This window comes from Pseudopipra pipra, chromosome 3, assembly GCF_036250125.1.
Source record: "Pseudopipra pipra isolate bDixPip1 chromosome 3, bDixPip1.hap1, whole genome shotgun sequence".
Lineage (NCBI taxonomy): Eukaryota > Metazoa > Chordata > Aves > Passeriformes > Pipridae > Pseudopipra > Pseudopipra pipra.
In genome coordinates this window covers 28,556,637-28,568,882 of record NC_087551.1, presented here as the reverse complement: position 1 = coordinate 28,568,882, position 12,246 = coordinate 28,556,637, and the positions used below count along the sequence as shown (strand labels likewise).

Sequence of the window (12,246 nt, the reverse complement as noted above, 5' to 3'; positions counted from 1 at the left end):
GAGTGCTTTGTAAATCCCATCCTGGAGTTTTAAGCATTCATTTTTCTTTTATTCGTAACCACAAGGCATGTTATTTTGTAAAATGGTCTTGAAATAATGGGAAAATGTAATTGCCAAGGCATTTCTGCTGCTGGCTCTTCACTCTACAGGGAGCCCATCACACTGTTTGTATGTGGACTTGGCATACATTTTTGTGGAACTGTGTGGTTCTAACCAGTGCTCTTCAAGAGTGTTGAGAATTGACTAATAAATATAGCACAAGCAAACAGGGCTCTAGCTCTCAGATTTTTAACTCCAGTCTATATCCCACTGATGTGATCCATTCTCAGCAGTTCAGGAACCTTAACCCTACTGGTAAGCTGCAACAGTGATGGAAAGAAGCAACATCATGCTGTTCATGCCCATTTTTCCAATAGAGTCTCCACTGGCAACAGTAATTTCAGGCTCTATCCTGAGCTCTTTGTAGATGTGCATTCAGCAGCATCTGATGATTGCAGCACTTGCTGCCTAACCATCCATTTACTGACTCCTCTAGGGAAAAGCTGGATGGATTGTCGAATGGAAAGGATTGAGATGGCCAGGGATGGGCTGTGGGCTACTGCTTGGTCTTACTGATTTAAAGCTAAAGCATGTCATGTGTGAGAAAGGAAAATAGCAAATAGATCTGCTATCCTCCTATTCCTTTATTCTTTTTTCCCTTCCAGTTGATGGACTTCCAAAATGACTGGAAACTAATCACAGTGTTTTTTAGTGCTGAAAATCCATGTTCCTCCTGTGCTTCCACAAAACTGGTAAGCGTTTAGTTGGGTGGTTTAGCAGTCAAGGCAGATGGTTAAGATACTTTCCCATACTCTGCTGTCTGCCACAGTGAACTAAAGGAGTAGATAGGTCTGGGATGCTGGAATGGTTCTATCCGGTGATGTAAGCTCCTGACACACTGTGGTTTGTATTTATATACATCTATATTTAATTTGTCATCTCAAGTCTGAGATGCCTTAGCGGAACAACTGTTTTCCACCTTCAAGTAGAAAGTTACTTTTTTTCACATCCCTGTCTTTTTTTATATATATGTCAGGTTGTCTATTTGTAGGCAGTTAAATTAGTTCCATGTTATTGTTGTTGGCTAAGGCTGAGTTCTGACTGTAGTGGTTCTTAATAGCCCTTCAGTACACAGCTCAACACACAGGGTTTGTGACTTATAGACAATGGATAACTTTGTTTTTTCTACTAGTTTTGATAGCATTTCTCCTCTCATTTACAGAAGAACTGCACATTGGAAAACCTGGAACAACTTCAAGCTGTCTTGGATTTCTTGTATAAGAAGGTAAGATGTATTCATCAACCCTGAATAGCTGAATCCTTTGTGTATTTTTCCAGTCTCCCTTACTAGACTAGGGCTGGTACCACTCTTCACGTGGCTTAGAACACCCGTTTCATTGACTCCAACTCACTGGACTTGTTTGTTTTCACTAAGTGTGTTACTCATGTTTTTAAAAACCTGATACATGCAAACAGAAAGAAGGGATGGGTAACTGCTCTATTTTGCAACACAAATTGACATTACCACTCAATCTTTCTTTAAGTGATTTTTAAGTACTTACATTTTTAAGTAATTTTTAAAGTAATTTTAAAGTAATGTCTATGAAAAATGGAGTACATCTGTCTAGGCCTGAAAGTCATGCTTAACAGGACTGTTGGTGAAAATAACTGATAGCTAATTACTGGATGTGTGGAACAGGTAGGCAGTGTACAGGCAGCTAACTACATAGTGATGACTTTTACAGACCAGGGAAAACACGTATTAAAATAAGTATAATGGATCTTTTTTTCCTATTGTGTGTCCATTTTAAGATCTCAGCCTTTCTAAAGATTTTCCAGCTGGCTGAGAAAAGAATTATCTGCTTATCTAGGATGGTTTCTGGGAAGCATTCTGTGGTGTGTCTTGGTCTGCTAACAAATAGTACACTAGACAAGGATAGATCACTACTAAAGCAGACTATAAACTGTTTATCTGAATTATTTCAATAGTATTTTCCAATAATTTTGTTTTGCTGCATTGAAGGCCTACAGTGTATTCTAAACCTGTTACAGTTTGATTGCATCAGGCCACAAGCACTTGTTTTTCTCCAACTGACTTCAACAAATGCTGTGCATGGGTGAAGTTCCACCCACGTATTCTCTTCAGATTCTCTCCACTATTATTTCCAGAATTTGTTTATGAGCACTTGTAAAAGTGAAATATCATTATGTAAACAAAAAGCTGCTTTCTGCTTGGGGGAGAGGTGAGGTGGGTTGCATGAGTGCTTGTGCTATTGTACAGCATGTTTCATCCCCAGCTTTGCATTGGTATGTTGCCACATAAATAATAGTTCCTAGTTCATTTGAGTTTAAATTAGTTGGCTGTTGGCCATTTTGGTTATGTAAAATTAATTACTGTGTCTCAGTCAAGAAGTCATGGTCCCAAGTACTTCATAAATGATGATCCTAGATGGCAGGCACAGGAGCAGGATTCAGGGCAGAATTGGCAAAGATCATTGATTTTATGCAGGCAGAATCCCAGGCTTGGGAAGCTGTAGACATGATCTACTGTTATTGCTACTTACTGATCTTTAATTGCAAAAATAGCATGATTAATTTTTACTTTATTACTGCAGGTTCCCAAGGCCTTTGTAAATCTAGTGGATTCCACTGAGCTCGCAACTGCCTCTCCTGCATGCCAAGATTACAGCAATGCCAGGTAGCAGGTTTCTTTAAATTCTGTCTCCTGCTGGTGTTCAACATATAGCTATGTATATGTATTGATTTCATAACTGAGCTAGAGTCTTCTGAACAGTTTTTCTGCCCTTAATACAAAAGTATGTAAAAGATTTTAAATCTTCACTTTGTTTCTGATAAATTCTTTCAGAAAGTTTTTTTTTTTACTAGGAAGAGTAGGTGCTTTTAATCCTGTCAAGTTGGATAGCATGTTTAAATAGTGAGTCAAAGTGAGCGGAAAAAGAGAAAGCCTTGATGCTGTACAAACTCTGTTCACCAAGAGCTAAAGCATTGGTGTGTTATCAACAGTTTTAGCCACAAATCCAAAACACAGTATGGTCTGCTATGAAGAAAGTTAACTCCATCTCAGCCAGACTCAGTACTGAGATTATGGCCATGAGGGTGCACAGTCTAGCTACCCTCAGTTCTTTATTCACTATATATATACTATTTCTGTTCTGCAGTTCTCAAGTAAAAAACACTGTAGGCACTTCAGAAGTTTAAGTTTCTAGATATCAGTGTTCACAAAATGAGTAACTGACCTTACAGGACATTGTTAGGCTATTGGAAAGCTACTACTTGAGCTCAGGATATGGTAGGATGGATAACATCCAACTTGTCAGTTCCTTATGATAACTGCATCCATCTCTCTTCTTTTCTCAGTACTTTGTAACAAGCGTGTGAGTAGTTTGTCCTGATTTAGTGTGGAGTAGGAGTGTGCACATGGGCTGTTATGGTGGAGTAGTTTACAGCTGATGAGATTACACTCCATCTTACTCCACAGTAATTTTTTTTCCTGTGCTCATGGCATAAGACACCATACATACAAATATAATCATCCTGAAGTGTTTCACAAGCTTTGCATGTGTACAATCTCGGAGACTTTCTGGTGGAAAGGGGGAAGAGGTCTGTCTGCCATGTAACCGTGTACTTAACAACAAGTACAAGCAGAGGAGAAGCTTTCCTTGTTAAAAGTGACTACATGGAACACTCTACTTATTTCTCCTGCACAGGCATTAGAGGGAAAAATGTGAGAAAGGTGGAAAAGATGGATTTAGGAATACAGGCCTTGCCATATACTGAAGGTTTTAAAAATAAAATTAAATAAATCTGTTTTTTCCTCTGAGAAATTTTTATATTTCCCTTTTTATTTAAGGCAATTTGCTTTCTCATTGTCAGCATGCTGTGTTCATAGCTGTGTTTATCTGGTTGAACAGTTCCACCAGTTTGCAAGTCTTGTGCTTTATTGTTTGGTAAACTTAGCCTCCGGCACAGAACTTCTCCCAGATAAGATCCTCAGCTTTTGACCACTAAGTCCTCATTTTGAACTGTGCTTTGAGAAAAAAGCATAAGCCCATACAAAAATATGAAATTTCAGGAGTCCAAGAGGATATCAGTGGTTGACACTCCCAGTCCCATGTCAGTACTGAACTTTAGGCATTGAAGTGTGGGACACAATAATGATTTAAAGTTCCTTTCCTTATTAGTTTCTTACTAACTAGAAGTGTCTGCACTAAAAGTAATGCATGAACCCTGTTTTTAGTCCTTCTGTTAGGCTTGGGTAAGATTCTAGTCCTGAGTTGATAATTCTTTCACTCACAAGTATTGATAATAGCACTTTAACAGAAAACTCTCATTTTATGGTTTTAGCTAGAGTTCTGGGAAAAAATGAGAATCTGATCCTGGCACGTACTTATTGCTTATATCTGCAAACCCTATAAAAAATTTCTCAAATCCCAGTCCATTCAGGAATTTTCAACTGAGTATATCTTTGCTGGAACCTGGCTAATCTTACATGTATCTCATGTATCTTATATTGTTCCTGTCTACAGCCTTGGGAGCTCTAAGAGTTCTCCAACCAGCTGCAAAAATATGCAGTATGCACATCTCACCTTGCAGGTCAGAAATCTGACTGAGACTGGTTAGCTGCCCGACAGTGCATAAATCCTTTAGCGTATACAACCTTCAGTGACATCGAGCTTCCATCCACATTTCGAGACACAAAATACTAAGGAAACTCGATGCCAAATACAAAGGAAAAAGTTCCTGTGGGAGTATTTTGATTTTTTTTTTTCAATTTTACTCTGTGACTATAGAGAGGGAAATGTTTGAAAACTAGTGTAGCTGCTATTTTAAGTTTGAGCATGCTGCTAGCTTGTGAGACCCTGTGCTAATCAAAGTCTGGCATACTTGTCATCGGACTAGGCTTTCAAATCAAGAAGTGATTCAAAGCTCTGGACATGGAAATATATATCATTCTATGTTTATATCAAAAAAATCAGTGTGTTCCATGTAGCTTTCTCAACATATGCAACAAATTAATCTTCAATATGTGCATGTCAGTGGTTTAAAAGAGTTCATACTATCTGTCTTGTTTATTGAAATTTCATAATGTCTTTAATGTTCTTCATTCTTTTCTGCAGCAATCCAGACAAGAATCAGTGCAATTGTGTTGGTGAATGCTCCACATTAGATGATAACATATTGAGGTGGTCCTATCAGGTATGGCATCTTCTGAGTTGTTTGGCTCTCAAAGTGCTAGACACATCTATTCATTTTCCAGATTGGACTAAAATGAGGAGTTAAGGGAGGAATAGCAGTGAGGAAGTTGAGTAGCAGTTTTTTTACCACATATCCATAATAATCCTGATCCCTTTTCTTACATCAGGAATATTGATGGTAAGTTCTCTCTATACCTGTGTAATCTTAGTGTCTCTTGAAGAGGCAAACTTTCTGTTAAGACAGAGACAGTTCTGCTGGAGTTCTTTTTAAACATGTCAGGGAGGTAAAAAATGTGACATTTCATTGCCTTGCTAAGCTTGCTGCCCTTTCAAAGAAAATTATGGTAAACCAATGTATCTTTCTCACTGTTACAAGGATTTTCTAGTTGTTGTATAAGTAGACTTCATTAAATTACTGTCTTTGTTCTCGATTACACAATTTTATTTTTGTGTTTTATTAGGGATGGGGATAATTTCAATTTACTTTAAGCCCTGATGAGTTGCACATATATTAGGCTCTATCTGATAGCACTCATCTGATTAAATGTTGTATATTTAGGATGCTTGGGAAAAACTACTGGAATCTGAGAGGTTTAATCAGAGGGATGACTTCACTGTTGTTCTTCAGCCTTCTCTCCAAGAAAGAAATCTGCTGCTCAGACTGGTGAGTAAACTCAAGTTGTTCCTTTCTTTCTGCTTTGTGTCTGCTGAGACTGGATGCAATATTTAGCTGATTTTCCTGTCTATGCTGTGTGTAATGCTAGAAGACAATGGTAGTGAGGCACAGGAAAAACACACATCAGGATCAGATACAGAGGTCCTGAGAGTGGAACTTGCTTCAAACAGCTCCAGCCAGAGATCCTGTGTTTTTTTGAATGCTATGTTCCTGGAGAAATCAAGTTATGGGCCTCTGTAGCCTAGGTCACAAGAGTCTGGAAATTGTCAGTGCTGCTAATCACTGATCATGCTCATGTGTTTGGCAACGAAGGCAAAAAGTGGGTAATGTGAACTATTTAAAAAGGGTTAGAGGGCCAAAAGATAAAGGCATTTGTAAGCTGTGTTAGAAAGTACGGTTATTTCCCTGCAGTGAGATTAATGCAGCTTGGGAACTTGGGAATTGATTTTTTTCTGGTATAGCCAGTGGGGAATGAGTATAGCTAGTGTTGCCTGGGATGTCAGGCATGATTTTGTCATGAGTGACCTTTAAAGGGAAGTTCAAAGGTAAAGGCTTTCTAAGGTCTGGCAATGAAGAAGGAAAATATTACTTTCTAGATAACAGTTCACTTAGAGTGATGTATCAAAATCCAACACATCAGGTGATTATTTGTAAAACAGGTTAATGGTGAGTCATGCTCTGGTTTCTGAGCATCATAATAGCTCCTTGAATTTGAGGTAATTCCATTGCTCCCCTCAGCTCAGTATCAGAACAAAGTGAACTGGAAGAAGAAATTTGTCGTCCAGGAAGGGTACAGTCTGCTATGTTGCAAACATGTGTCTTCTTGCTGCTGGGTCATCTTTCACCAGGCTTGTTTTGTTGGTGGCTGATCCATATGCAAATGGCAGACTTCTAACTTTCATGGCATTATTTTTTCTCTTACTGAATTACTCTGTTATTTCTTTAGATGCCATTGTATGTCATAGGAGGATTCTTTATTTCTTCTGATTTGTGATATGGCTGCAGGCCACCATGTGTAACCTTCCAAACTCTTCCAACAATTACGTTTACTTTAAAATTGAGCATGTTCTCTTAAGGCAAATTCTGCATATTTGCACTATTTAAATGCATGTGTTAGCTAGAAAAAGTGTTGCTTATTCCAAATCATTCAAATGATCACACCTGTGTGTCTTTCTGCTCTACTGTATGTCACTATTGTGATCATGCTGTGTTGTTGCTGTGGTCTTCTTGTCCTGTTGATGTGCAACAATCATTTACAAAAACAGCATCTTTCTGTTTTGACACACCAGTAGTAACTGAGATCACTAATAAGTGGCTTAAAGAGAATACAAGAGATTGATTTTCTTGTGAATATGAATATTATTTTATAGATTAAAAATGTTTGTGGCTGAATATTTCATTTTTCCATACTCTTAATTCTTTTCTCATGCTCAAAATACTTTCTCTTTCAGGGCAAGGACAGTTTGACTACCACATCAAAGACACAAGTGAAAACTCTGGAAGACTATATTTTCATGGCTGTGGGCCTCTGGAACAACATGGTAAGCAGTACCACAGACACTGTTTCTTACTGGACTTAGTATGGCTGCCTGGTAGCAACTCCACACCAGCCAGGCTTTGAGTAGCAAGGAGGTGGGGGAAGAATGTAAGAATTATCCCATGACTTCTATCCTCAGCTGTGCAGAGAGACTGCTCTTAAATAAAGCTAAATGTCCTATGCTCCCAAGACTAATCTCGGTCTTTTCAGTGGCTGCTACTTAGGATGGAGAACTTTTTAGAAACGTTTTCAAAGTAGCCCTTTGGGAAGACTCATGGAGTAAATGAGCTGTGACAGACCCTTCTTTTGATAGTCCTACCTCTGTGACAGCACAGCACAGGACAACTGAGGCTCATCCTAACCTGGGATTATAGCGATTATACTCCTCTCTACTCTGTCCTCTCTCTATCCTGCATCCCCTGGCACCCTTTACTAATGAGTCTCATACTGTTGTCTCCTCCTCAGCCATTACTTTTCTGCTGATGATGCTCATAGTAAAAAGGTGATAGACAACCTTGAGGAGCTCTTTTTACTTCCTCAGGGGTTGGATGTCCTGTCCAGCTGAGGAAAGCCAACAAATGGTGCCTTCTACTAGATGGGAGAGATTGTCTGAAAGAGACACGGACTTTCTGACCCACTCAACCTTGAACACAATGATCAGTTCTATAGGAGGCTGTTTCCCACTGCAGACTTGAGCTGCTGACACACAGCATTTATGTGTGTGATTAAGTGGGTGCATATACAGCTAGAGGTGTTTCATTTTAAAATTAATGGTAGGGGCAAGTGAAGAAATGTGCATTGCTTTTCAATGTAAATGAGACAAAAAGGCAGGCATTTGGAGTTGAACTCAGCAGACCAAAGGAAGATATCGTTGCTTAGTGTATATGCCCTGATATCAGTTGTTTTGGATAAGATATTGATTTTTCTATTCCTTCTTCGAAAGGTTCAACATTTTAAGCTTTTTTTTCTAATAAATTTATAACACATCTCTTTTTTATTAAAAAGAATCTATAATGGTCAATTAAGCTTGATTAAATATAAAAGACTTTTTGCTTGTTTTGCAGTCCACGTGTAATAAGATTTTATTCTGAGAGCCGCTGCTATTCCTGTGTCTGTCTAAATTATCCTAAGCATGAAGGAAAATGACTGTACTGCAACTGCCTTTTAGTAAACCACATTTAAAAATAAATTCTTGCAGTTTGGCAAGTTCTTGTTTCCTTTTATGCTAATTCTAGCAGTAGTAATGCTGTTGTAGCCCTGATCAATTGAAGAATCAGGATTTGCAGGAAGAGGCTTCTATTCAACCAGACGATATATCTAGAAAAATGGTAGTCACTTTAATAAAAGATGTTATCTTATAGTTAAAGTTAATATGACTTTAGTTAGTTAGTAGGAGGCCTTGGAACACCCACGCTGGCTCCAGTTATCTCCTTTGCTGTTATCTGTGATATTCCTTGTGATAATGTCAAAGTTCTTACCTCAGTTCTTCTATCATAAAATAGATTCATGATAGATGCATATTGGCACCTTTATTGTTGTTCTACCTTAGTCCCACTAGGCAATTAGTTTTACTAGTTGAATGAGCAAAGCAAATGCTGAAGGTGAGGTTCCTGAAGTGTCAATTAAACATTTTCTCTGTTTCTGGCAGTTCTCTGTAAAGAAACTGAGTTACTTCACCTGCCTATGTCTGTCCACATCAGCATTGGAGATATTTATCTGGATCACACAATTACAGTCACCCAAACATGACCTATAGGACACTAGAAAGCAATGGCATATCCTCAGATACTAACCATCGTAAATATTGAAGCTAGGTGGGAGCAATCCACTCTAAGTATGAACATTCAGTTTGCTGTGAAAAGTGGTCCTTTACATCTGCTTAGCATGGTTTTTCCATCAGCAAATTTTTGAAATGAAATGCTGAATATATTTTCGGCTAGACCAGAAAAGGAATGGTTCTGACTGGAAAGGAACCGCAGTGCCACCAGTTTGCCAGCCCATTTTGTGCCTCTCCAGCAGGAATTGTTTGGGGCCAGTTCAATTCTGTGTTGGATTCTAAGATCCATCTAAATGTGACAACAGATCAGGGCTTGTCAGTGGTAAGCTGACCTCCAACTTTGAGTCATGTCCCTTTCTGTTACCAGACTGCAATTAGCAGGCTTCAGGTGCTTCTAATGGGCTTTGCTTTCATTTTTTTTCCAAGTCTAGACTATAGCATATTTTTTTCTTTTTTTCCTTATGACCTCTTTCTGTCCAGCTTTTAGATTTCAATTCATGCAGAATCCAATACTAGGCATCTTGAATAGTCTTTATAAGGAGTTGTGAAAGTATCATCCCCATCTGAAACAAGTGTGTTTGCTCCGCCAAATCCAGGCTCTGTAGAAGGGGAGAGGGCCAGGATTTATGTTCTGAAGTTCAATAACTTGTGCAGACATAGTCAGTCAACTCAGTCCTGGTTTTCTGCCCTCTCAAATTCTTATACTAAGATTGCAACAAATTCTTTCTGTCCCTTCAGGTGACATTTTTTTATTTGCATCTTCTGCCAGCAGAAGAGCCTTCCTCTTTCCCTCTGCTTCATTTTTCTGTCTCTAAACCTTTTCTGCATAGACTTTATTTGTCCTCCTGTGCTCTGTCCTTGAGCAAGCCATCCTTTGGCATGTTACTCTATTCTTGTCACTTTAATTGTTAGGAGCATTTTGTGTAAACAGCAGAGATGAAAAACCATAAGCAAAATGAAGTGGTGCTTTTAAGGATGGTTGCATTAGGGCCAGTAATCCAGATTCAAGTAGTGAGCCTGCTGTGGAGCCACCAGAACCAGAGCACTGTCATAAAGGAGACAAATACCAAATTTGCTTTATTTCAGAGTTTTTCTTCAGTGTGAGGTGATTCTTCTAGTGAGGAGACAGCGTAGGTGATCTGGAGGAAGAGCAAAATGGGGCAAACCCACATCTTGCCACCGGTGTGAGGGAAGACAATACGAATGGCAGCATTCCCCTCAACTCATTTTCCCATCTGTTTTCCTGACTCCTCTTTGATTTAGTGGAATATTTGTAGTACAGCTGGCAGTCATCAGAAAGGGATGTCTGTGGGTTGATTTCTTGTTTGCCTGTGATGGTATTCTGCTGTGATGTAAAGGCAGATACGAAAGATGCTTTCAGCATAAAAAGCACTGGCAGGTGGCCTCACCTGATAAAGGCGACTCCAGTTCTACTGGAAAGTCCAGCTAACAGTTTATGCTGACTTCTTTAAAAACTAAAGAAAAACCAAGCCATAATGCAGTCTTGGGAACTGATAGGAAGTCAAGATCATGACTTGTGTAGCAGAAACACAGCAGAATGAAACTCTTCCTGCTGTCTGCCAGGCTGCCTTTACCTTCCTTGTTTTGCAGCTTGATATCAGCCTCTTTCCTGGAATAAATATCTGATTATTGGCCAAAGGGCAAAATCTTGAAAATCTAGTGGCAATTGGCCATAGGGCTACACTTCAGCCTATCTGAGAAGAAGCTGAGCTAGCAGGGGCTATGGGCTTGTCCTAGGCAGGGCTGGATATTTTACCAAAACAGTTTGAGCTCTCCAGGAGCGGTGCAATTCATAGGCTAAGCACGCCAGAGACCAGTCAGCTAAATGACATTGGGCAGCTTGGAAAAGCTGAGGGAGGTTGGCTGTTTACTTGGACAGCTTTGATGTTTACCACAGAGAGGCTGATTGATTAATTTTGGTGAATGCCTACCATTTTACCTGCGGATGTATATCTGGGGCAAAGCTCCTTTCATGTGTGTTAAGAGCTTCATGTCTTTTACCATTCTTTTGTGTATCAAACAACCAAAAACCAAAACAATCCTATCCTGCAAGCAAGAGAGAAAATGAAACCAGGCAAGGAACTGGATGGGAGAGAACAGCACCAGGAGGCTGCCTCTGCCTCTCTTCTGTGTTCAGGGATTTACACTGACTTAGAACCTGCTGCAGTACCAGAGCAGACTGGCACACCAACCAGCCTGCACAATAGATGTGCTGGAATCCAAGGGAGGTTTTGTCTGGCCACAGTACAGACTTGGCATCCCATTTCCCAATCAGGACCTTGCACTGTGCTGCACAGGAGCTGTCAGTCTTTGCTGGAAGAACAGTGTGTCTGAGCCATCTGGAACTTACTGCCTTCTGGAGAAATTTGTTCTCGTCACCCAAATCCCAACAACATACACGTGTCTAATACTTGTTTGAAATTGATTTCCAGCCAAGAAATACCCCACTGACCTGTGTTCCGCGTGATGATTCTGTGCTGGAAGTATATATTTTCTTTCAAGAATGTAATTAAATAGCTGTTATTCTTCTTATTCCTTTTATTCTCCTCTCTCTCTCTCTCTCGCATACACAGTAAAGCACAGACTGTTTCTTTAATGCTTCTCTAGAAGAATATAAACTCTGAATTTTCTCATTATTTTCATTGATGCAACAACCCAAATAGAATATAACATTCCTGCCCAGAGTGTATTGGTAACATCAAGCCTGCTACTCTTGTATTTTCCAGTCCTTTCCATCCTGTTTATTACGTAGTCTGCTGCTTCTGGCAGCTGCTGTGGTGCCAAACTGAGCAGACATACACTGAGGGATCTAAACCCTAAGCCAATTCCTCTGTGTGTGATTGCAATTTAATTAGCACCCAGCAAGCTTCCTGAGCAGGTGAAGTGATTCTTTGTGGTATTTGCCCCTTTGTACTGTCAGTGTTGAGTTTTGAATCATTCCATAATTTTTCATTACAATCTCTTTTCCATCTTGTTACAA

At 39.4% G+C, this 12,246-nt stretch overlaps 1 protein-coding gene across 1 annotated transcript in view; it reads left to right on the top strand.

The window, feature by feature from the left end:
- Nucleotides 1-12,246, top strand: part of PLB1 (phospholipase B1) — an 81,200-nt gene that overhangs the window by 12,357 nt on the left and 56,597 nt on the right. The window contains exons 9-14 of the mRNA XM_064648432.1: nucleotides 705-791; nucleotides 1,262-1,324; nucleotides 2,655-2,737; nucleotides 5,178-5,256; nucleotides 5,815-5,919; nucleotides 7,383-7,472. Of these exons, the coding sequence (XP_064504502.1) occupies nucleotides 705-791; nucleotides 1,262-1,324; nucleotides 2,655-2,737; nucleotides 5,178-5,256; nucleotides 5,815-5,919; nucleotides 7,383-7,472 (507 nt within the window). The remainder of the gene's footprint in view (nucleotides 1-704; nucleotides 792-1,261; nucleotides 1,325-2,654; nucleotides 2,738-5,177; nucleotides 5,257-5,814; nucleotides 5,920-7,382; nucleotides 7,473-12,246) is intronic.